The sequence below is a fragment of the Monodelphis domestica genome, chromosome 2 (assembly GCF_027887165.1).
Source record: "Monodelphis domestica isolate mMonDom1 chromosome 2, mMonDom1.pri, whole genome shotgun sequence".
NCBI lineage: Eukaryota > Metazoa > Chordata > Mammalia > Didelphimorphia > Didelphidae > Monodelphis > Monodelphis domestica.
Genome location: NC_077228.1, coordinates 319,734,077 through 319,760,023, shown reverse-complemented (window position 1 = coordinate 319,760,023; position 25,947 = coordinate 319,734,077). Strand labels below are relative to the sequence as shown.

Here is a 25,947-nt window from a genome sequence, read left to right as displayed (position 1 = left end):
AGTTAAAATGAGAGTGAAAGGAGAGGAAGTGGAGACACCTATTATAGAGAGCCTTTAAAAGAAGTTTAGTCAAAAAGAGGAGAGATTTAGAATGATAGCAAGGAAGAATGAAGGATCAAATGAAGGGTTTGTTTTTTGTTTTTTTTTTAATGAGGATTAGGGAGTTATGGACATGTAAGTAGAGGGGAAGGAGCTGGTATAGACTGAAGATAAGTGATAGCATGGTGATAACAATGGGAGTAGTCTGTTGATGGAAAAGGGATGGAATTGGATTGCTTGTTAATATAGAGGGTTTAGCCTTGGTAAAGAAAGAGTAAGACTATCTCAACTTGTATTAGAAGGTTGAAGGAGATAATAATGATAGCAAGAATCTCAGTGATAAGGAATGGATTGAGGGAAGCCAAAAGAAGTATGATGAAGGATGTAAACATTTGGTAGAGTAGCTATGGAGAGATGGGATAAAGTTGATTAGGCAGGCATAATAGGATTACCCAGTAGTAGTAAGGGCCCAGTTACAGTTGTGTGACATAAATTTGTAGTAGATTCACTGAGAAAGATTACTTGATTTTCTCCACCTTTAATCAAGTATGTGTGCAGGAATGAAGATGGTAGATTTTGGGAATGATCCAAGATTGAAGCTTGGCAGGAAGCAATCATCAATATGTCAGGGATTCAAGAGAAGAGGACACTGGAGTTGAACTGATTCACCAAAGGGTCAAGATGAGGAGAAGGGAGAGAGACCAGGGTAAGGGAGAACTGAGAGATCTAAGGATTAGAGGTGATGTTGCAGACAAAGAGTAAGGTTAGAGGGAGAGGTGGAAAGCTAATAGATTTTGATCAGACAAGGGACTTTTAGAATTCTTGAACAAGGAGGGAAGTGCATTTGTGGATGGCAAGTTAGGACATAACCCTCATTGTCCATGGTTGAAGTAGGGTAGAGGAGTAGGAAGTGATTAGGTTGAGGAATGGAATGGTTAAGGTTTTTGAGAGAGAGTCACTATGTTTGTTGAAGCCCCCAAGTATTAGGGCAGAAATTGAAGAGGAGAGAAATTTGTGAGTCTTTTAACCAACTTCATTGAGGAAGAAAGAGGCTCGATATTGTTGTGTGTAGACAACAGCTTCCAGGATTTTGATCAGATGGTAGATATGAATTTCATGAACCTGAGAAGAGAAGCTACTTAGAAATAGAGGTAGGAGGAGAGGCCAATGGGAGCAAGGAATATTCCAACTGTTTCTTTCATACTAGGATAGAGGCTCTTGAATTGCTTGTTTTCTAAAGCAAATGTGTGTGATCATAGCTGTCACAGAATGAAACCATATCAAAATTATTGTTTGTTCTAAATAATTCTCATGGTCCTATAACTATAAAGAGCTATTTAGGCTTAGCTACTTGTCTAATTTGATACTTGCAACAATTTTATGAGGGTATATATTGTTGTATTTTTCCACATAAAAAAAAAGTCTCAAATTTGTTATTTGTTCAAGATTATACCAAGAATAAGTGACATAGCCTGGAGTTGGGCCCATTGTTAGAAAACTTAAAGTAAACCAAATACTGCTTTTTTGTTATATACCTCACTTCCCTTACATGCTTTTGCTGGTTAGCTATTTTCTAGATTAAAAAAAAAATCCCTTTCAATCAGGAAATGATTTGTGTGTAAATACTTTTGAGTCCTCTACTTGGTGGAATGAGACTATTAAGAAGTATAAGGTGTGATTGACTTTAGCTTATCTAGTAGAAAGTAAGATATAAAAACATTAAAAGTTAAATGGTGGTACAAGACCACCACAAAAGAGATCACAGGGCAGTACAGGATTAAATTGCTAGAGTACCATAAGCAGTAAATGCTTTTGAGTTCAGAGGTAAAGTTACTGTAGTCTGAAGTGCTGTAGAAAAATAAGGTCCTGTAGAAAAAGGACATGGATGCTCTTAGAGCTTGAGTAGAATTTGAATAGATGGAGAAGCAGGGGAAGTAGCATTTTGGGAGTTGGAGGGAGGAATTTTTAGAAGAGATTAGTTTGAAGTTTCTCTACAAATGATCAGTGGAAGATATGAACCACAATTTGCTTCTAAGTTGCTTTTCTAGCCTGGTGTGAAGCAGTGGAATTTGGAGTTTTTCCTGTAGATAAAGAGGATCAATTTGGCATGCATTTTCAAAAGATTAATCAGGTCCATGATGAATTGGACTGAAGAGAAGCCAAGGAGAAATTAGGAGACTATTGTGGTAGTCAAGGCATGAGATTATCAGGGCCCCTAAACTAGGATTGTGGTGGTGAGAGTAGAAAGGAGGAAGATGAATGGGAGAGATGTTGTAATAGAAGAATTAGTACAACTTTATGGAAATGGGGCTTCGATTTAATCTTGAGAGACTTCAAAATTGGTAGCACTACTACTAGTAGATAGATTATCAGGAGGAAGAACTTTATATATATGTATTTGTTTGTTTACAATCCTAATTTTGTTTAAAGGAATTAAGGTAGCTGAGGCCATGGAATAAAGAAAAGTTTGATTTGTTTCTGGAAGGTGATTTTGTTACCACTACATGAATTGAGAAATATATTATACAAACCCATGCTCAGGGCTCACTAAGACTTAATATAGTTTAATATATTAATGTGACTATATATAATTAATTTTCACCTGTACATTTTAACCTATCTCCGTCAACAGTTGGCTCAAATAGTATTTGGTTTCTGATACCGGTATCAGATGTTCACCAAGAATTTTCTTTCTAGGATAGAGCAACAGTTAATCAGCACCCTTATATTAATTACATCAGGGAAAAAAAGTTTTTCATACTAGCTTTGACCACAATTTTGTGTGAATACATTAGAGATTGAATTGTGTTATCATGCATTAGGTTTTGGTGTTCAAGAACTACTTTATTTTTAAGCTTTGTGATTGTGATTGTGCTATATTCATGAAATAAATTGAGTAATTTCTTCTGATACCATGCAGAGTTTAAGGGAGCACCATTCCAGTAACAATTCTTTTCACTCATCTCAGTATATTTGACATATCACTCATGGTATAGTTTTCATACTCTCAGAGAGTTATGTTTTTCACAAACTTTGAAAATTATGTATTTCTATTGATGTAGCTTTGGGAGCCTGCTTGTTATAGTAACACTATTTTTCTTTTTTTTAATATGTTTTAGGCAATTTTGATATTCTGTTGGATATATGTTCGGAAATACCAAAGTCAACGAGAAAGTGAAGTTGTCTCCACCATTACAGCAATTTTTTCCCTGGCAATTGCACTGATCACATCAGCACTTCTACCAGTGGACATTTTTTTGGTTTCTTATATGAAAAATCAAAATGGTACATTTAAGGTAATATACTATATATATGAACATATATACATATATATATTAGTTTAAACCCAACAAAATGCCTCAAAAAATTTAAGTGGGTTAAAATTTTTAGTCATAGATTCAAATTTGTGTGTTTTGTTTTGGAATGTTGTAGGCAGTTAAGGATCTAAGATGTCAAATTTAATTCAGTTGACTTCTAGAGACTTTTATCATTCTTATTCTCTTTCCAAAGAATACATTTTTTTATCTTAAATGATTTAAAGTATGTTTATTAGACTTTATTACCTAGCTTTCTCCAAAACTTATTCAACTTGTGAGGTAAAATTGAGTAATTAGTCCTTTAACAATAAGAAATGTAGACAGGGAAGTATGTTTTTTTTAGTTTTTAAAACATTATTTTATTTGGTCATTTTCATACATTATTCATTGGAAACATAGATCATTTTCTTTTCCTCCCCCCCCCCTCGCCGACGCGCAATTCCACTGGATATCACATGTGTCCTTGCTCCGAACCCATCTCCTTGTTGTTGGTGTTTGCATTAGGGTGCTCATTTAGCATCTCTCTTCGATCATGTCCCCTTAACTTCTGAAGTTAAGCAGTTGCCTTTCCTCGGTGTTTTTACTCTCACAGTTTGTCCTCTGCTTGAGGATAGTGTTTTTTCTCATAGATCCCTGCAGATTGTTCAGGGACATTGCATTGCCTTTAATGGAGAAGTCCATTACGTTCGATTGTACCACAGTATATCAGTCGCTGTGTACAATATTTTCCTGGTTCTACTCCTTTCACTCTGCATTACTTCCTGGAAGTTGTTCCAGTCTCCATGGAATTCCTCCACTTTATTATTCCTTTTAGCACAATAGTATTCCATCACCAACATATACCACAATTTGTTCAGCCATTCCCCAATTGAAGGGCATCCCCTCATTTTCCAATTTTTGGCCACCACAAAGAGCACAGCTATAAATATTCTTGTACAAGTCTTTTTCCTTATTATTTCTTTGGGGTACAAATCCAACAGTGCTATGGCTGGATCAAAGGGCAGACAGTCTTCTATTGGCCTTTGGGCATAGTTCCAAATTGTCTTCCAGAATGGTTGAATCAATTCACAACTCTACCAGCAATGCATTAATGTCCCCACTTTGCCACATCCCCACCAGCATTCATTACTTCACTTTGCTGTCATGTTAGTCAATCTGCTAGGTGTGAGGTGATACTTCAGAGTTGTTTTGATTTGCATCTCTCTGATTATAAGAGATTTAGAACACTTTTTCATGTGCTTATTAATAAGTTTTGATTTCTTTAGCTGAAAATTGCCTATTCATGTCCCTTGCCCGTTTATCAATTGGATAATGGCTTGATTTTTGGTACAACTGGTTTAGCTCTTTATAAATCTGAGTAATTAGACCTTTGTCAGAGGTTTTTGTTATGAAAATTGTTTCCCAATTTGTTACTTCCCTTCTGATTTTAGTTACAATGGTTTTGTTTGTAGAAAAACTTTTTAATTTGATGTAGTCAAAATTATTTATTTTGCATTTTGTGACTTTTTCTATGTCTTGCTTGGTTTTAAATCTTCCCCTTCCCAAAGGTCTGACATGTATACTATTCTGTGTTCACCTAATTTACTTATAGTTTCCTTCTTTATAATCAAGTCATTTACCCATTCTGAGTTTTTCTTGGTGTAGGGTGTGAGGTGTTGATTGAAACCTAATCTCTCCTACACTGTCTTCCAATTTTCCCAGCAGTTTTTATCAAATAGTGGATTTTTGTCCCAAAAGCCAGGGTCTTTGGATTTGTCATAGACTGTCTTGCTGAGGTCATTTATGCCAAGTGTATTCCACTGATCCTCCTTTCTGTCTCTTAGCCAGTACCAAATTGTTTTGATGACCACTGCTTTGTAATATAGTTTGAGATCTGGGACTGCAAGGCCACCTTCCTTTGTATTTTTTTTTTCATTATTTCCCTGGATATCCTTGATCCTTTGTTCTTCCAAAGGAACTTTGTTATGGTTTTCTCTAATTCAGTAAAAAGTTTTTTGGTAGTTCAATGGGTATGGCACTAAATAGATAAGTTTGGGTAGGATGGTCATTTTTATTATGTTAGCTCCTTCCACCCATGAGCAATCAATGTTTTTACAATTGTTTCGATCTAGTTTTAATTGTGTGGAGAGTGTTTTGTAGTTGTGTTCATATAGTTCTTTGTTTGTCTCGGCAGATAGATTCCTAAGTATTTTATATTGTCTCGGGTGACTTTAAATGGAATTTCTCTTTTTAATTCTTGCTGCTGAACTGGGTTGGAGATATTTAGAAATGCTGATGACTTATGCAGGTTTATTTTGTATCCTGCAACTTTGCTAAAGTTGTTGATTATTTAAACTAGCTTTTTGGTTGATTCTCTAGGATTCCTTAAGTAAACCATCATATCATCCACAAAGAGTGACAGCTTGGTCTCCTCATTGCCAATTGTAATACCTTCAATTTCTTTTTCTTCTCTAATTGCTACTGCTAGTGTTTCTAGTACAATGTTAAATAATAGAGGTGATAATGGGCATCCTTGTTTGACTCTTGATCTTATTGGGAAGACTTGGAGTTTATCCCCATTGCAAATGATGTTTGCTGATGGTTTTAGTTATATACTGTTTATTATTTTTAGGAAACATCCTTCTATTCCTATACGTTCTAGTGTTTTCAATAGGAATGGGTGTTGTATTTTATAAAAGGCTTTTTCTTCATCTATTGAGATAATCATGATTTTTGTCGGTTTGCTTGTTAATATGGTCAATTATGTGGATGGTTTTCCTAATGTTGAACTATCCTGGCATTCCTGGTATGAATCCTACCTGATCATAGTGAATAACCCTTGTGATGACTTGCTGGAGTCTTTTTGCTAGTATACTATTAAAGATTTTTGCATCTATATTAGGGAGATTGGCCTATAGTTTTCTTTCTCTGTTTTTAACCTGCCTGACTTTGTTATCAGTACCATGTTTGTGTCGTAAAAAAGAATTTGGTAGAACCCCTTCTTTGCTTATTCTGTCAAATAGTTTGTATGATATAGGGATTAGTTGTTCTTTGAATGTTTGATAGAATTCATTTGTGAATCCGACTGGACCCAGGGATTTTTTCTTAGGGAGTTCTTTGATGGCTTGTTCAATTTCTTTTTCTGATATGGGGTTGTTTAGGTAATTTATTTCTTCTTTTAGTCTGGGCAATTTATATTTTTGTAAGTATTCATTCATATCACTTAGATTGCCATATTTGTTAATTGGGCATAGTAGTTTTTAATGATTGCCTTGATTTCCTCTTCATTAGAGGTGAGGTCTCCCTTTTCATCTTGGATATTGCCAATTTGGTTTATTTCTTTTCTTTTTTTAATGAGACTGGCTAGTACTTTGTCTATTTTATTTGTTTTTTTTTCAAAGTACCAGCTGCTAGTCTTATTTATTAAATCAATTGATTTTTAGGATCTCTAATTTAGTCTTCATCTGAGGATTTTTAATTTGTTCACTTTCTAGTTTTTTTATTTGCATGCCCAATTCATTGACCTCTGCCCTTCTTAATTTGTTTATGTATGAACTCAAGGATATAAATTCCCTCCTGAGTACTACTTTGGCTGTATCCCATAGGTTTGAAAGGATGTCTCACCATTGTCATTTTCTTCAATGAAGTTATTGTTTCTACGATTTGTTCTTTAACTAGCCAGTTTTGGAGAATCATATTGTTTAATTTCCAAATAATTTTTGATTTATCTCTCCATGTATCCTTACTAATTATTATTTTTATTGCATTGTGGTCTGAGAAGGTTGCATTTATTATTTCTGCCATTTTGCACTTGTTTGCAATGATTTTGTGCCCTAATACATGGTTAGTTTTTGTGAATGTACCATGTGCTGCTGAAAAGATGTATTCCTTTTTGTCCTTATTTATTTTTCTCCATTTGTCTACTAACTCTAATTTTTCTAAAATTTCATTCGTTTCTCTCACCTCTTTCTTATTTATTTTTTGGTTTGATTTATCTAGTTCAGATAGGGGAAGGTTCAGATCTCCCACTAGTATAGTTTTTCTGTCTGTTTTATCCTTGAACTTCTCTAGTTTCTCCTTTAGAAATTTGGATGCTATGCCATTTGGTGCATACATGTTGAGTACAGATATTTCCTCATTGTCTATAGTGCCTTTCTTCAGGATGTAATTACCTTCCCTATCTCTTTTAACTAGATTTATTTTTTCTTTGGCTTTGTCAGATATCATGATTGCAACTCCTGCCTTCTTTTTATCAGTTGATGCCCAATAGATTTGGCTCCATCCTCTTACTTTCATCCTATGCGTATCTACCTTCCTCATGTGTGTTTCTTGCAGACAGCATATGGTAGGGTTTTGGATTCTAATCCACTCTGCTATTCGCTTATGTTTTATCGGTGAGTTCATTCCATTCACATTCAGAGTTATAATTACTAACTGTGTATTTCCCAGCATTTTGATTTCTGCTCCTGTTCCTGCCTTTTCTTCTTTCACTATTTCCTTCTACACCAGTGTTTGTTTATAGTCAGTCCCCCTAGTTCCCACCCTTATTTTACTTCCCTTTCTACCCCCCTCCCTTCTTACTCCCTCCCTTATTTTCTCCTGTAGTCTTTTTAGAATTTCCCCCTCACCGTCTCCCTCCCTTGTACTGCTTCCCTCCCCACCAGTCTGTTTTTTACCCTTTTACTCCCTTATGGGGGCAAATCTATTCTCTTCCCCAATGGATTGGATTGTTCTTCCCTCTTTGGGTCAGTTTCAAAGCACGTAAGAGTTGAGTATTTCCTATCTCCAACCTCTTTACTCTTACATTGTATCGATGTTTTCCCCCCTCCCGCCATGAGCTTCTTTGTGCCATATAAATTTACCCCCATTTGTTTCTTTTCCCATTTCTTTTAGTATTAACCTCATTTTTTTCCCGCTCTGGTTGTATGTGTATATATATATATATATACATACACAAACATGTATATGTATTTATGCATGTATATATCTATATACCTATTTATTATGTCTTGTCCTTTCATCCTATACAGTTTGTCACGCTTCCCTCTAAGTGTAATTTTTCTAGCTGCCCAGGTGATAGCAACAGTTTTTAAGAGTTACCAGTGATCTCTTTTCTTATAGGGATACATATCATTTTAGCTTATTGAGTCTCTTAGAAAAATTTTGTTCTTTTGTTTTTTCTTTTTCCTCTCTTTTTTAATTACCCTTTGATGATTCTCTTGAGTTCTGTGCTTGGACATAAAATTTTCTGTTCAGGCCTGGTCTTTTCTTTACAAATGCATGGAATTCTTCTATTGTTTTGAATGACTATTCTTTCCTCTGTAAGAATATAGTCAGTTTTGATAGGTATTTGATTCTTGGTTGTAGACCTAGTTCCCTTGCTTCCCGGAATATCATATTCCATGCCTTTCGGTCCTTCAGTGTGGATGCAGCCAGATCCTGTGTTATCCTCACTGTTTCCGTGGTATCTGAATGGCTTCTTCTTGGCAGCTTGTAATATCTTTTCTTTGGTCTGATAGTTTTTGAATTTGTCTATAACATTCCTGGGTGTTGTCAGTTGAGGATTAAATATAGGAGGTGATCTGTGGATTCTTTCAATCTCCACTTTCCGCTCTTGTTCTAGCATATTGGGACAGTTTTCCTGAATAATTTCTGTAGTATTATGTCCAGGCTTTTCCTTTTGTCATGGTGTTCTGGTAGTCCAATGATTCTTAAATTGTCTCTTCTCCAATGATTTTCTAAATCGTATGTTTTGTGAATGAGATGCTTCACATTTTCCTCAATTTTTTCATTCTTTTTGTTTTGTTTTATAGTGTCCTGCTGCCTTGTGAGGTCACTTAATTCCAGTTGTTGTATTCTGGTTCTTAAAGATTGGATTCCATCTCCGGCTTTTTGGTCATCCTTTTCTTTCTGGTCTGATTTTCTTTGGAGGTCATCTTTCATCCTCTTTACCTCATCTTTCATCTCCTTTGCTTCATTTTCCATCTGGTTGATTTTGGCTTTCAAGCCACTATTTTCTTGTTTTAGTTCAAGTGCCTCTGTTTCCAGATGACTTATCTTAATTTTTAAGTTCTTTTCCCAATTGTCTTCAGCCTCTCTTAGTTGTGTTTTGAGTTTTTCCACAGCCTGTATCCAATTCGCTAGGATTTCTGATTTATCGTTTGCTGATCTCTCCTCCTCTCTTCCATTTGCTGAGTAGAAGCTGTCTATTTTCTTTCTTCTTTTTCTGTTGTTTGCTCAAATTCACTCCTTCTTTACTCCCCGTATTTGTCTGTGCTCTTGCTCCTCTCATTTTTTTGTTTTTTGGGGGCTTCTGACAGTCTCCCCTCCTGGAGCTTTAACAGATCTCTCGGTGTAGCCTTTGGGGAAGGGTTGTTGGAGGTTTGAGTTTCCCTGTCCTCTGGAGGCTTTTGATTGGCTTAAAGTCCAGCAGTCAATGAGGATGGGTGTGGAGCCTGGGCTCCACTGATTTCTGGAGACTTTTGATGGGATTAAGTTCAGCATAGTTGGGCTGGGTGTGCTCTGAGTCCTAAACTTCCTGGAAGGCTGGAGTAAATATGGAGGATCTCCAAAGCTCTGGCCAGGCCGCCAGGTCTATGCTCCCTCTCTAGCTCCTTCCCTGCCGTCTGTGTTAGACGCTCTGAACTTGGCATGGTCCTGCTCTCAAGCTTTGCCCGTCAGACCAACACTTTTGCCCGCCCAGAAATTCCAGCTGCTGGAATTTCAGCGCTCTGGGTAGCAGGGGGAATGGGTCCTGGGACCTTCCTTCTGTCTTCCCCTTAAACCTGAGTGTTCTCGGATTCTGGCTTTTTGGGCAGCGTACCTTTTGAATTAAGTCTTGCAGGAGGGTTCTTTGGCTCTGTCTTGTTGTTAGGTTTGGTTTTCATCCCCCTAGGAGAATTCAATTTGTGATCGGTAAGGAAGGATTTTCAGAGGTCTGAACTTCTGTTCCTTTTAGGCCGCCATCTTGACTCCATCTAGGGAAGTATTTTTGGCCAATTAAGTGTATTTGTTAGAAGATAAAGTATTTAAAATCAGAGTTCTAGGGGAAGCCAGCTAGGTGGTTCAGTGGATAGGGAGCCAGGCCTGGAGAAAGAGGGTCCTGCTTCAGTTTCAGATTTGTCCTTCCTAGCTGTGTGATCCTGGGAAAATCATTTAACCCCAGTTGCATAACCCTTACCATTCTTCTGCCTTGGAGCCAATACCTAGTATTCATTCTAAGAAATAATTAAGGGTTTAAAAATAAATAAATACAGTTAAGGCTCTAGATTCAAGCTCTGTACTACTTCATCTCTGTACCTTAACATCTATAAAATGAAGAAATTGAACTAGATTATTTCTAAAGTCTTTTAAAGTTCAAACATTCTAACTCTTTTGTAAACATTTCAGAAATACAGATGTCACAATTGACTTTCCGAAGTCTTATGATAAATATGAGGTAGTTGAATAGTTTTTTGTTTTGTTAGAATCCAAAAAACTTGTTTCCCATGTAAGAATACATTTTGTTATTTTTAGTGTTGTCATCTCAGGAAGGCAGCTAGATGGCACAGTAGATGGAGCACTCTACCTATAGTCAGACATAACTGAATTCAAATTTGGCTTCAGACACAAGCTGTGTGACCCTGAAAAAGTAACCTCACCTCTTCAGTTTTCCTCTTTTATAAATTTTCACTTTTGTTTTAGGTTAGCATTTTCAGTGATTTCATTATGTATTTTGATGCCTATACTTTTTAAAAACAGAAAGTATGCCTTACCTGTTCATTATTCAAACATTTTAGTCCTCTGAAACTTTGAATGAATGAATAAATAAAGCATTTTTTAAATGCTTAGTATTTGTGAAGTTCTATTCAGTGCTGGGGATTTAAATAGAAGAGATAGTCCCTGGCCTAAAGGAGCTCATATTCTAGTGGGGAGACAATGTGTATGGAAGGAGATTTCATCTGGAAGTCAGATGGAAAGGTACCAAGGTCCTTAGTGTGAAGTGTTAAAGTATATAATAATGCTTGTTCTTTAAAATCATTAAAAAAATATCAGTATGTGATGTTGAAACTTTTGAGAGTGCCAAAGACTTTGGTGACAAGTACTTTTTAAAAAATGATTGTTGGGGGAAGCTGAGTAGCTCAGTGGATTGAGAGCCAGGCCTAGAGATGGAAGGTCCTGGGTTCAAATGTGACCTCAGACACTTCCCAGCTGTGTGACCCTGGGCAAGTCACTTGACCCCCATTGCCTAGCCCTTACCACTATTCTGTGTATTGGCTCCAAGACAGAAGGTAAGGGTTTAAAAAAATAAAAATAAAAATGATTGTTCAGGTAAAATAGTTCATTCTAAGATATAATTCCTATCATTTTAGGACCAAGTTATCAATAAGATTGAAAAACCTATGAGAATATTTAATTCCTTGTAAACTTGTTCATTTTAATAATAGAAGAATTTTGAAGCTTCAAAGTGCAAAGGACTTTCTTTCTATTTTAAAGTAGGATAATATTCTTCTATAATGTACAAAACATTATTCAGTTTATAAGATTTTTTTCTTGTCTGGTCTGGATTATATATAAAAGATTCTACTCAGTTTAGATGAGTGATCTAAATATTGAGCTTTTATAGCAACTTAAATTTATTTTTTTTTCAATATAGTCATAGTTCAGTAGCAGTCTTCTTACTATGTCAATTATATCATGACTCTCAAAGTGTCTTGATTACTAGGTTGCCTAGCTCATGGTGCTTAATATTTTTGACACAATTCCCCATATAAGGGTTAAAAAAAAATTGAGGTTGGACTAAATATATGAGAATGGGGTCACTGAAATTAACATATCTGAAGTCAAATGCCCTTTTAGCAATATTTATTTATAAAATAGAAGGATAGAGTGAAAGTAGAGAAATGAAAAAGAGGGTAGAGAAAGAAATCTAGCTTAATGAGCTAGATATCTGCTGTGGTGTATGGCTTTGCTCCGGCAGGGCTCCAGAAGCCCAGTGGTAGATTAGGCATCACCCATGGGGTCTCCAAGAGAGAGGCCTATCTGGTATTAATCTCTCCAGATGTCAGGAAAGGAAGATCAGCTTTTTCACTCATCCATGTGGTGAGAAGATCTAAGAGCAGATTTACCAGAAATAGTCCAAGGTCCAAAGCTGGAGCTTCTCCAAGGCCAAGTTCAAAGGAGAAAGACCTGGTCACAGGAAGTCGCAGCTACTTTTAAAGACCTTCTTCGCGTTACTTCCTGTGCCTGCCTTCCACTTTATGGGGACCAATCACAGTTTTAAAATTCTCTTAGAACTGCCCAAGGGGTAGATAGTTGTTTCTGAGTTGTCACCCACTTTAGCCCATGATTTGCGGACCTCCCCTCACTTAAGGAAATGTAGGGATGTATAAGCTTCTGGTGATTAAATCTAAAAGGGCAGGGGACAGTTAATCCCATCTTCACAACCAGGAATTATTGACATATATCTCATATTTATTCCTTCAGTTTTTCATATCTTATGACCATTATATCTTGAAAAGTAGCTTACTGTCTTATTTGGTATGGGTACATATAGAGTGTCTCTCTAGGTTTTTCAGTTGCCATATGTATGTACCAGCCTTTCTGTTCAGGCTCATTCATGATTATAGGCACTGAATAAGTGAGATTGATGCTGTTTAATAACTCTTCTATGTTAAATAGTCTCAGTTCCTTCTGAGCCCTTGCAAAGGATCCTCTAAGTCTCCTTAAAAGCCAGTTTTGCTTTTTCTCTACTAGAATCAGCAGTAACTGGTATCTTTGTTTTTCTTTTATTGCAAGTTAAATAATATTCTTTGACTCCTAAAGTCTTAGAATAGTTCCAGTATCCACAGTTGTTGGGCCCTGGTTTTTGTCTTTTTTAAGATTTATAATCTGAAAGATTTTTTCACTCAGGATCTAAAAAGAATATTTTTTGTAAAGCTAATTGTTTTAGATTAGCCTTAATTCAGGAAATATTTTAATGGGTATTTTCTTACTTTGAGATACAATTATGAAAAGCTACCTAATGAATGTTATTAGGCCTCTCATAATATAACCAATGAGGAATTTTGCAGAAGAACATGAGTAAAAGATATCATCAGGGAAATGTATGATGGAAAAATAAGATGAACTTGTTATATGGTGAGGAATGATGGTAGATTATCTGAATGTTCCATGATGTTAGAAGAAAGGGCAGAAAGAAGATCTTCAGCATCTTTGGTGGTGGTCTATGGCAGCTGTAGGGAGACAAGAACTATATAGGATGGGTAATCATTGATGAATTATGTGCTGCATTGGAGGAAATGTCAAAATCATTAAGATCATATATCTGTTTTTCATACTCTTAAGAAGATCTAGAGCTTAAAGAAATCATTTAACTCTCCTTTAATTTTTTGAATGAGGAAACAGAGACCTAAAGAAACTAAATGATGTGTTCAGAGTTGTACAAGCATTAAGTAGTAGACTAAAAGTTTAAATATGTATTTCTAATTACAATTAAACTTTTTTCTACTTTACATTATCCTTGCTCTAGTAAGAATTTTTTCCATATCTGTCTCCCAGAACTATTTTTAAATTCTTCTCAGCTATCCACTTAAATAAACATTAAATTTTAGATTTGGTGGTTGTGGAGAATGTGAGCAAAAGCTGTAAAATTAGTTACAACAGAATAAAACATAGGAGGTAGTAATAAGTTTTATTGCAACCTATCCTTGTCATATAGGTTAGATATATAAGTAGACCTCAAAGGTTTTCTGTGATGAGCCATTATCCACATTTATAGTGTTTTTTTTTTTTAATATTTTAAACAGGAACAAAAGTTTTGTTTATGAGACTTAATTTTGTATGTGTGATGCCGTAGATCCTGATTGTCCCTTCATATAAGATATACAAGGTAGTGTACCAAGCCATTTTGCTGACAGAGTGGCATAACTTGGGGTTGTCATTACTACTTTTCTTCTTCTTCGGTCCTTGGGCTATTTTCCTTGGTTGCTTCTATCTTCATTTAAATTGTGGAGGCATTGAGAGAGAGAAAATATATGAGTGTGTGCAATGCACCCCCAATTGTTTGCATTATTAATCCTTTTTCCTATAATTATAGTGTGATATTTTTTTATTTCCTGCTGTAGAAAAAAGACCAATAGAGCCTCTCTGTAGCTGTAGTATAAATTTAGGTAGTAATAAATGTTCAGAGGAACACGTATAGATTCTAATCAAGTTTACATATTAGGAAGGGATAGAGACTGGACTTATGATTTCATTAGTATAGGAAGTTACTGGAGAGGCAAATAAATACTCCCCCTACCAGTGCAAATTGTCCCCTTCCCTACAACCTTTTTGTCTTGTCTTATCTACCTAGAACACTAAAAGATTAAGTGACTTTCCTGGGGTCACATAGTCAATATACATTAGAGGCCAGGTTTAAATTTAGGTCTCCTTGTTTCCAAGGCAAGTTTTATTCACTGTTATACTTACCTTTTAGGAAAAATTAGGAAATTAAATTTGAAAGCCTTTTTTTGTGACTTTTTTCATATGAACAAATCTTTTTTTTTAGACCATACATAAAATGAGGCTAAATATTCTTAACAAATAAAACTTTGAGTTAAATCAAAAACTGTTTAATATGTTGGTGACTTAAAAATTCAGTGTTTTTTTTTAAACTACCCAAACAGCTTTCTTCTGATCTCTATTCATAACCCATTGCTTGTAATTTTTTTGTCTTAAGAATTTTAGAATTTGCTACTTCTTTAGCAGTGCTTGATCCCTTCTTATTTTCACCAACAGTCTTTATTGTCCCTTTCTCTCCAGAATTTTTCCCCCTACTTTTTTCTCTCTGTTCTTTCCATTCTGTGCTAATCCTTGAACCTCTCACATAACTGCTTGGGCACTGAAGATCTCTGCGTGACTCCAAAACTTCATTGGATCCTACTTTGGGAACCAGTGGTTTATAAAACATATCAAAGGCTTAACATTCTTTGGTACCTAAGAAAAAAGGCTGTTTCATGAGCTAAGCTCTTTTGACAGTAAGTACATCAAACACCTTGGAGGAAAGACTGTGTATAAATGCCAAATAATCTAATCATGCTTGAGTGATGTTGTGTATGTTGTACATAGTTGAGCTTTCAAAATAGTAACAGTTTATGCTATGAGATTTGGGTAAATGAAAGTACATCATAGCAAGGCTCAACAAACTGACTTTATATCCTAGGAACTAGCCTCCAAATTTAAAAGCCAAACAATTTAATAAATAAGCCACAATAAAAATGGATTTCACATTTTGACCTTTAAAAAAATAAAAAAAGAAGCATACAGCTTAGAAAGTGGGAAGAGGAGCATGGGAATTCACTGCCGAGCTATAACTATATCCAGAACCTAATCTCACAAAAAATGAGAGTTTTGGTTTTCCTTACTGGGGAAAATTCTGTTCATTCCCAAACTTTAATAAGAAGAACAACCAGGGAAGACCCTTGCCCACTTGTTCCCCCTGAATGAATCTGTCTTATTGTTGTTTTTCTGTAGAGGAGTGCAAGGTTTGTGATTGGGGGGAGAATACATCTGCATACATGAAAAATTATTTTTGGAATTCAAGCAGACTCACTTTGAAAAGCTGGTCAGATTATAGCATCTGTTTGTCTTCTGGCAGCAGAAAATAGAGGATATAGAGGCAAGCAGTCTAACCTGCTTGGTATCACTGATCAATGGAGACTTCTAGGAGCAAATGTGAGCATCAGTATAACTCCTTGAATGTTTAATAGTAATTCTAACTAAATTTAATATAAAATTCCATATTTTATATTTTATCATCAAATATTACATACCAATAATGGAATTTTGAGTTATGTTGGTGACCTGACACCAAGATTTCGTCTAGGCCTATATACTAAAAAAGTTTATTGTTTTAAAAAGATGTGTATAGACAAAAAACATTGTTAGTTTGAATGTCTCATATTTTCTGGTATTGTAAGGTCAAATCTGATCCTATTTTCAAATTTAATCTTAATATCCAGTTTATCCCAAGTAATAAAAAAGGTTAAGTAATTATACAACAGTTTCTGGCACAGTAAAAAATGTGTTCCCAAAAATGTAGTTTAAAAAAAGGGGGAGAACCCCCACATTTTTATTATGTCATTAATCTTGAATGAGGGATAAAAAAGTTGATGCATGTATAATCTTTAATCTTACTTGCTATATATGAAGTATAGGGAATTAGTGTAGATTTAGGAGAATTGCAGATTTTTCATTTTATTTGTTCTTTTGAGGTTTTTTCTTAGGTAATAAAAATGTTATGGAAGTTTTAGTTGGTAGAAATCCTGATAGGCAGTTCCTAAAATATTTTTTAAAACACTATATTATCAATACTACTGTTTTAAAACCAATATAGAGGATATATTTAAAAATTCCTTTGTAAATGAGAGTGGCAATATGATAATAGTAGAGAGAATACTAGACCTAGAGGCAATAGATGGATTCTATCTCATACATAATAAACGATTTGCAACAAATAATTTTATTTCTATAAGCCTTAGTTTCCTCATTTCCACAGTGGGGACAATAATATTTTCCCTGAATGCCTCACAGAATTGATATAAGGAAATAAAAGCTCCTTGAAAATTTTAGCACATATGCTTATGGTAAGTTATTGTAAATAACTTTTAATTCCATAAGATTTGAAATCCATGTAAAATTTCTTATTTACTTTCAAGTATTTAATACCTCTCAGGGTGAGGAATGTTAAGAGACTCCCATACAGGTTTTTTATATTTGTGAAAGTTTCTTAGTGCCCTTCCTAAAATCCTTTTGACTTAATGTCAAATGTTCTTTTTCTTTAGAGGAACAACTTTTTGGATAAATTAGAATATGACTTAGATGAAAAACAATCTACGTTTGATATTTTATTGAAACTTTAGATCAAGTATTATCCATTCCTTCAGAGATGTATTACATTCTGTAGCAGGAGGAGCCTTAGCCTGGGAGTTGGGAGACATTGGTTTGTATTCTATTTCTTTGTAACCTTGAACAAGTGAGTTTTGCTTTTTTGGATCTGTTTTCTTATCTGAAAAATGAGGGGGTTGAATAATTTGTGCCTAAAGTTCTTTTCAGCTTTGATACTGTGGTACCCAAGCTGAAAAAAATATACATTTGAATTAGTCATATTTTTAAAAGTTGAAAGTGTAAAAGAAGAATATAATGAATGGATTGAAAGGAATTCAAAACAACTGAAGCTTTTTTTTTTTCCTTCTAGGTTTATTTTTCCCCTTAATGTATGTAACCCTGAACTAAAAACAGAGAAGATAGTTTTCCAATTTGTAAATGTTTATGGAAAATTATTTAGCTGTGTATGAAAGCAGAAACTTAAATTTTGGTATACAAGTGAATGTTGTCTAATGAAACATTTCTCCTATTTTCTTTTCTTATTAGGACTGGGCTAACAGTAATGTTAGTAAACAAATTGAGGACACTGTGTTATATGGATATTACAGTAAGTAACATTTAGTATTTCATTTGGTATTTTTACTTCTGTAGTTCTGTGTCTAAGAAGATTCAAGTCTTTGACTTTTGAATCTTTTCATAACCATATTATGTACAAATCTTAAGTCAGTATTATGTATGAAGTTACTAGTTTCCATTTCTTCTTTCCCAGAAGAAAATAATATAACTATATTCTATAATACTAAGCCTTTAAGAAAATTCATCTTTAATGCTTCCATGTAGTTCTCCATGTAGTTTTCTTTTTTAAAAAAGATACCTAAATTTGGTCTTTTTACTTAAACTCTTGCTTTTCTAGGTCTCTGAAAAGTTGTCCATATAAATTTCCCAATTCTAGCAGATTACTTCACCCTATAAGGTCTTATAAGTTCAACTAAAATAAAAATCACAGTAGTGAATGATGAAGTGGGGAAAAGACCTTCCTTTTTTCTACCACTTACTATTTTATGAAGCTTTGCATATTGGGGGGTACTTTTTTCATATTTTCTTATACCAAGTAATAGGAGAAAGTATTTGCTAGCAAATAAGATACAAGAAAATTTTCAGATGTGGGAATATATTCACAAAACTTGTTAAAAAAATGAGTATTTGAGTCTGTTGTTAAAAGATGGTAAATTTGGATATGGGAAATTTTTATAAATAAAAGGCAGGTAATTTCTTTTTAATCATGTTTTCTAGCTTAATTTTAAACCTTTAGAAGGCAAACTACGATATCCAATTTCAGATGTGTAATATTTAGCAAAAGGGTTAAATGAAAGTTGATGCTCAAAGTCCCAAAATGGTTTTCTTGATGAGTTGAAAATGACAATTTCTTAAAATTTTATGATTGTGAGTAATTATTATTATTAGGGTTACTTTTAAATTATTTTCCCTAGGCAGGTCAAAAATCCACATATAGTCCCTGTTAACTTACGTTGAAGTAGAAAATAATAATAAACCATTCATTTTTTTCACTTTTTCTCTTTTAATAAAACATAAAGACCTTATGCAAATAAAAGCAAGCTACTTAGCTTTACTTTCTGAAGGTAAGAATTGATCTTTTATATAAGCTGATTTAGTACATAGGTTTGCAACTGATGAGCATTTTGTTTCTTTTGACCCTTGAGTATTCATATTTTTTCATAGTTTTGAAGTTGCTCATGGGTTTCTTATTTAGAATAAACATAAGATTTTTGTCCATGGGTTTCTTATTTAGAATAAACATAAGATTTCAGTTTTAAGTAAGAATTATTTGTGGTAGTTTTTGATAATAGCAGTAACAGTTTTAAAGCAAAATATAAACAGTTAATCCTCCTGAGGATTTGTAATTTTTTATTTCTGTTAAAAAGCAGAGTATGATGATTGTGTATTTAAGTTTGAAATTCATATTTAAAATATATTTAATATGATGATGTAGAAAACCTTTATTGACAGAATCAAGAAATCAACAAGTATTTATTAAGCACCTACTATGTGGAAACACAGAGACAAAAAAATGTGAAGTAATTTTTGCCCTCAGAGAATTTACATAGGATATAGAGAAATATACATGTACTGACATATGTACAATACATATAAACTTTGGGTGGAGGCTGATAGAAGGGCAGTATAATTGTGGGAATTAGTAAAGATATAGAAGGTGTCAGTTGAGCAGAGTTTTGAAGTAAAAGAGGAATACTGAGAAATAAAGGTGAGATGGGAATAAATTCCAGGCCTAGTTGAAAGATAGTGGAAAGGTTGGGAGAAGCTCTGTGTGTAAACAGCAGAAGACCAGTTTGGCTAGACTGAGGAGTGTAGGAAGGGGAACAGATTATAATGGGACTGAAAAGGTAGTTTGGGACTAGTAAAGGCCTTTAGAAGCTAAACTGAAGAAGTCTATATTTGATCTTATAACATTAGGGAATCTTTGAAAATGATTGGGTGACCCCCAGCAGAAAACCAAATTAGAAATCCTAAAAATTAAGGGAGAAATTAATAAAATCGAAAGTGATAGAACTATTGATTTAATAAATGAGACAAGAAGCTGGTACTTTGAAAAAACAAACAAAATAGACAAGGTACTGGTCAATCTAGTTAAAAAAAGGAAGGAAGAAAAGCAAATTCACAGCATTAAAGATGAAAAGGGGGACAGCACCTCCAATGAGGAGGAAATTAAGGTAATCATTAGAAATTACTTTGCCCAATTATATGGCAATAAATACACCAATTTAGGAGAAATGGATGAATATATACAAAAATACAAACTGCCTAGAAAAACAGAAGAGGAAATAGAATTCCTAAATAATCCCATATCAGAAATTGAAATCCAACAAGCCATCAAAGAACTTCCTAAGAAAAAGTCCCCAGGGCCTGATGGATTCACCTGTGAATTCTATCAAACATTCAGAGAACAGTTAATCCCAATACTATACAAACTATTTGACATAATAAGCAAAGAGGGAGTTCTACCAAACTCCTTTTATGACACAAACATGGTACTGATTCCAAAACCAGGCAGGTCAAAAACAGAGAAAGAAAACTATAGGCCAATCTCCCTAATGAATATAGATGCAAAAATCTTAAATAGGATACTAGCAAAAAGACTCCAGCAAGTGATCAGAAGGATCATTCACCATGATCAAGTAGGATTCATACCAGGGATGCAGGGCTGGTTCAACATTAGGAAAACCATCCACATAATTGACCACATCAACAAGCAAATTAGCAAGAATCACATGATTATTTCAATAGATGCAGAAAAAGCCTTTGATAAAATACAACACCCATTCCTATTAAAAACACTAGAAAGCATAGGAATAGAAGGGTCATTCCTAAAAATGATAAACAGTATATATCTAAAACCAACAGCTAATATCATCTGCAATGGGGATAAACTAGATGCATTCCCAATAAGATCAGGAGTGAAACAAGGATGCCCATTATCACCTCTACTATTTGACATTGTACTAGAAACACTAGCAGTAGCAATTAGAGAAGATAAAGGAATTGAAGGCATCAAAATAGGCAAGGAGGAGACCAAGTTATCACTCTTTGCGGATGACATGATGGTCTACTTAAAGAATCCTAGAGATTCAACCAAAAAGCTAATTGAAATAATCAACAACTTTAGCAAAGTTGCAGGATACAAAATAAACCCACATAAATCATCAGCTTTTCTATATATCTCCAACACAGCTCAGCAGCAAGAACTAGAAAGAGAAATCCCATTCAAAATCACCTTAGACAAAATAAAATACCTAGGAATCTACCTCCCAAGACAAACACAGGAACTATATGAACACAACTACAAAACATTCGCCACACAACTAAAACTAGACTTGAACAAATGGAAAAACATTAACTGCTCATGGATAGGACTAGCCAATATAATAAAAATGACCATCCTACCCAAACTTATTTATCTATTTAGTGCCATACCCATTGAACTACCAAAATACTTCTTCACTGATTTAGAAAAAACCATAACAAAGTTCATTTGGAAGAACAAAAGATCAAGGATATCCAGGGAAATAATGAAAAAAAACACATATGATGGGGGCCTTGCAGTCCCTGACCTAAAACTATATTACAAAGCAGCAGTCATCAAAACAATTTGGTACTGGCTAAGAAACAGAAAGGAAGATCAGTGGAATAGACTGGGGGAAAGCGACCTCAGCAAGACAGTATACGATAAACCCAAAGATCCCAGCTTTTGGGACAAAAATCCACTATTCGATAAAAACTGCTGGGAAAATTGGAAGACAGTGTGGGAGAGACTAGGAATAGATCAACACCTCACACCCTACACCAAGATAAATTCAAAATGGGCGAGTGACTTAAACATAAAGAAGGAAACCATAAGTAAATTGGGTAAACACAGAATAGTATACATGTCAGACCTTTGGGAGGGGAAAGGCTTTAAAACCAAGCAAGATATAGAAAGAATCACAAAATGTAAAATAAATAATTTTGACTACATCAAACTAAAAAGCTTTTGTACAAACAAAACCAATATAACTAAAATCAGAAGGGAAACAACAAATTGGGAAAAAATCTTCATAGAAACCTCTGACAAAGGTTTAATTACTCATATTTATAATGAGCTAAATCAATTGTACAAAAAACCAAGCCATTCTCCAATTGATAAATGGGCAAGGGAAATGGATAGGCAGTTCTCAGATAAAGAAATCAAAACTATTAACAAGCACATGAAGAAGTGTTCTACATCTCCTATAATCAGAGAGATGCAAATCAAAACAACTCTGAGGTATCACCTCACACCTAGCAGTTTGGCTAACATAACAGCAAAGGAAAGTAATGAATGCTGGAGGGGGTGTGGCAAAATAGGGACATTAATTCATTGCTGGTGGAGCTGTGAACTGATCCAACCATTCTGGAGGGCAATTTGGAACTATGCCCAAAGGGTGCTAAAAGAATATCTACCCTTTGACCCAGCCATAGCACTGCTGGGTCTGTACCCCAAAGAGATAATGGACACAAAGACTTGTACAACAATATTCATAGCTGCGCTCTTTGTGGTGGCCCAAAACTGGAAAATGAGGGGATGCCCATCAATTGGGGAATGGCTGAACAAACTGTGGTATATGTTGGTGATGGAGTACTATTGTGCTAAAAGGAATAATAAAGTGGAGAAGTTCCATGGAGACTGGAACAACCTCCAGGAAGTGATGCAGAGCGAGAGGAGCAGAACCGGGAGAACATTGTACACAGAGACTAATACACTGTGGTATAATCGAACGTAATGGACTTCTCCATTAGTGGCGGTGTAATGTCCCTGAACAACTTGCAGGGACCCAGGAGAAAAAAACACCATTCATAAGCAAAGGATAAACTATGGGAGTGGAAACACCGAGAAAAAGCAACTGCCTGAATACAGAGGTTGAGGGGACATGACAGAGGATAGACTCTAAATGAACACTCTAATGCAAATACTATCAACAAAGCAATGGGTTCAAATCAAGAAAACATCTAATGCCCAGTGGACTTACGCGTCGGCTATGGGGGGTGGGGGGGGGAGGAAAAGAAAATGATCTATGTCTTTAACGAATAATGCTTGGAAATGATCAAATAAAATATATTTAAAAAAAAAAAAGAAAATGATTGGGTGGAGAAGTGACATTTTCATACCTGCACTTCAGGAAAATTACTTTGGTAGTTGTTTGGAGAGATTTGATGCTGCTTATATACTAAATATTACTTTATACTAGTTTAATAGTTATCCCCCTTCTTGCCCACCCTCTTTTCATCTAGAATTTAGGGAGACAATATTTCTTGTTATTTTCCTTTGTGCTAGTTATGTTAAAACTATATTTTAAATATATAGATCATTCTTGATGAATACTTACAATGTTATAAAATACTTTAAAATTAATTTGTATTAAAAACCTTTTGTTTTTATAACACTAACATTTCTGAATCTCTTCCTCAGAGAGCCATATTTTTTAAAAAGAATAAAAACATAGAAAAAAAAACTGTTTAGTTATATAAATCAACTGATTGTCAAACAAGTCAGAGAATATATATGTAAGGTTACATATCCATAGTCTGCCATCTCTGCAAAGAAGGGAGGTGCATTTTTTTTTTCATCTCTTCTCTGAGGTCAAGCTTAACTTAAGTTTTTTCTATTTTATAACAATCTTATTTTCTCTCCTTACTTCCTTCTTCATTCATTTGTTTAAAAAATTTTTTTTAAAAGAAAATAAAAAACTATCCATGGTCAAAATAAATTCTTGCTTTGGACATTCTCAAAAAATATATTTGTCATTCTGTATTTTGAATCCATCACCTCTTTTATCAGGACTTGGATATGTATCATCATTAGAACTCTAGAATTAAAGTAGGTCATTGCTTTGATCAATTTAAGTCTTTCAAAGATATTTGTCTTGACCATGATATTATTGTTGTATAAATTGTTCTCCTGGTTCTTATAAGGCATCATTTCATACAACTCTTCAGATTTGTCTTACACTATCTTTTTTATCATTTCTTATAGCACAATATATTCCAATACATTAATATATAATATTTTATTCAACCATTCCTCAAATTGATTTCCAGTTCTTTACTACTACAAAAAGAGCTACTATAAATATTTTTGTACATGTGGATCCTTTATTTTTCCTTTGATCTAGTTAATATATAGGCCTAATAGTAGTATAGCTGGGTTAAAGGATATGTACAGTTTTATACCTTTAGGAGAACACTCACAAATTGCTTTTCACAATGGTTGGACAAGTTCATAGCCCTTCTAACAATGTGTTAATATACCTTTTTCCCCTAACCTCTCTAACATGTTATTTTCCCTTTTTGTCAACTTTGCTAATCTTATGGATATAAGGTAGAACCTCTGAATTCCTTTACATTTCTCTAATTAATGTTTTGGAGCATTTTTTTCATAACTATTGATAGCTTCACTTTTTTCCTTAGAAAGCTACCTGCTCATATATCTTGCCCATGTCAGTTAGGGTATGGATCTTATTTTTATAAATTTGAATAAAGATTAATTAAAAAGTACTTGTTATATGACTTCTGGGCTAAGATGTCCACGGAGTAGAAGCAAGGATCTTCTTCTCACCACTCACTGATATAAAGTACCTCAAAAGGAAAAAAAAATCAAAATCAGATAAGTGAAGGGGCTCTACCATAGGGCACAGCTTAGAAGGTAGGCAGGGTTTGGGCATTTCCATGCTATAAGGGGGTAAAATTACTCCTACCAAAGTACAAACTTATCACCCCTCCCCCACTCCACTTAGAGCATCAGAGTCAGAGCGAGCATGGGGCAGTCTCTAAGTTCTCAGGGGACTGGCTAAGGATACCACAGACTTACCCCTGCGAGCAGCAAGACTTGGAACCCCAGGAGGATGAGGAACGCAGAGCTTGGGTTCAGAGATGGGGGAAAAAGGGGCTGCCCACAGGAGATGAAGGCAGAGTCTGAAAAATAGCCTCAGGGAAAAAAGCACTCTATAGCTCCATACACAGAGACTTGCCTACTCTCTTCACTCAGACTTCTGGCTGGTATGAGAAGAAAAAACTAAAATAGCAATGGCCACCAACACCTAAGAACTATAATCTATAACTACCAAAAAAAAAGAAGAAGAAAAAAACTCTGACCCTGGATAACTTCTATAGGGAAAACCAGCAGACTACAGAGGAGACAGCAGAGGGTGACAAACAAGCAACACATTCAAACTTTCAAAAAAAAAATGGAAATTGGTCACAAGCTCTACAGGAATTCAAATTAGAGGTTGACAACCAAATAAAAAAAGATAAAACAAACTTGGCAAGAAAAGTGGAAAATAGTTCAAAAAGAAAATAACAGTTTAAAAAAGAGAATCTTCCACTTGGAAAAAGAAGCCCAGAAATCAAATAAAATGATAAGCAAATTGGAGACCAGAATTGACCTACTGTAAGTCATGAAAAGCAGGGTAGACCAAAACGAAAAGGAAAAATCAAAAGATCATAGCTGAAAACCAGCCTTTAAAGACTGGAATTTGGCAAGTAGAAGCTAATGATCTCATCTGACAGCAAAAATTAATAAATCAAAGTCAAAAGAATGACAAAATAAAAGGAAACATGAAATATCTCATTGAGAAGATGATTGCTTTGGAAAACAGGTCCAGGAGAGACAATTTGAGAATCATAGGCCTACCTGAAAACCAGAAATAAACAGAAACCTTGATATCATATTACAAGAAATTATCCAAAAAAACTGCCCTGATATTCTTGAACAAGGGGTCAATATAGACATTGAAAGAGTCTATAGATCACCCTCTATACTGAATCCTCCAAAGGCAACCCCCAGGAATGTAATTGTCAAATTCAAAAACTTCCAATTTAAGGAGAAAATATTGAAAGAAACCAGAAAGAGACAATTCAGATATCAAGGAGCACCAATCAGGATTACACAGGATCTGGCAGTCTCCATACGACAGAACCGTGAGGCTTGGAAAATGATATTCAGAAAGGCAAGAGAATTGGGTCTACAACCAAGGATCATCTACTCATCAAAAGTGACTATTTACTTCCTGGGAAAAGTATGGGTATTTGACAAAATAGAAGATTTCCAAATATTTGTAAAGACCAGAACTAAATGAAAAATTTTATGTCCAAAGAAACATGAAAAGGTAAACAAGAAAGAGAAAAAAAATTTAAGGGCTTCAGTAAGGTCAAA

The 25,947-nt window shown here is 34.7% G+C and overlaps 1 protein-coding gene across 2 annotated transcripts in view; it reads left to right on the top strand.

Moving 5' to 3' along the window:
* The window catches only part of LMBRD1 (LMBR1 domain containing 1), a 291,538-nt gene that overhangs the window by 92,224 nt on the left and 173,367 nt on the right, over positions 1-25,947 (top strand). For both annotated transcript variants that reach the window (XM_016431147.2, XM_001372997.4), the window contains exons 2-3: positions 3,159-3,335; positions 17,730-17,790. In XM_016431147.2, coding sequence (XP_016286633.2) covers positions 3,159-3,335; positions 17,730-17,790 — 238 coding nt within the window. The remainder of the gene's footprint in view (positions 1-3,158; positions 3,336-17,729; positions 17,791-25,947) is intronic.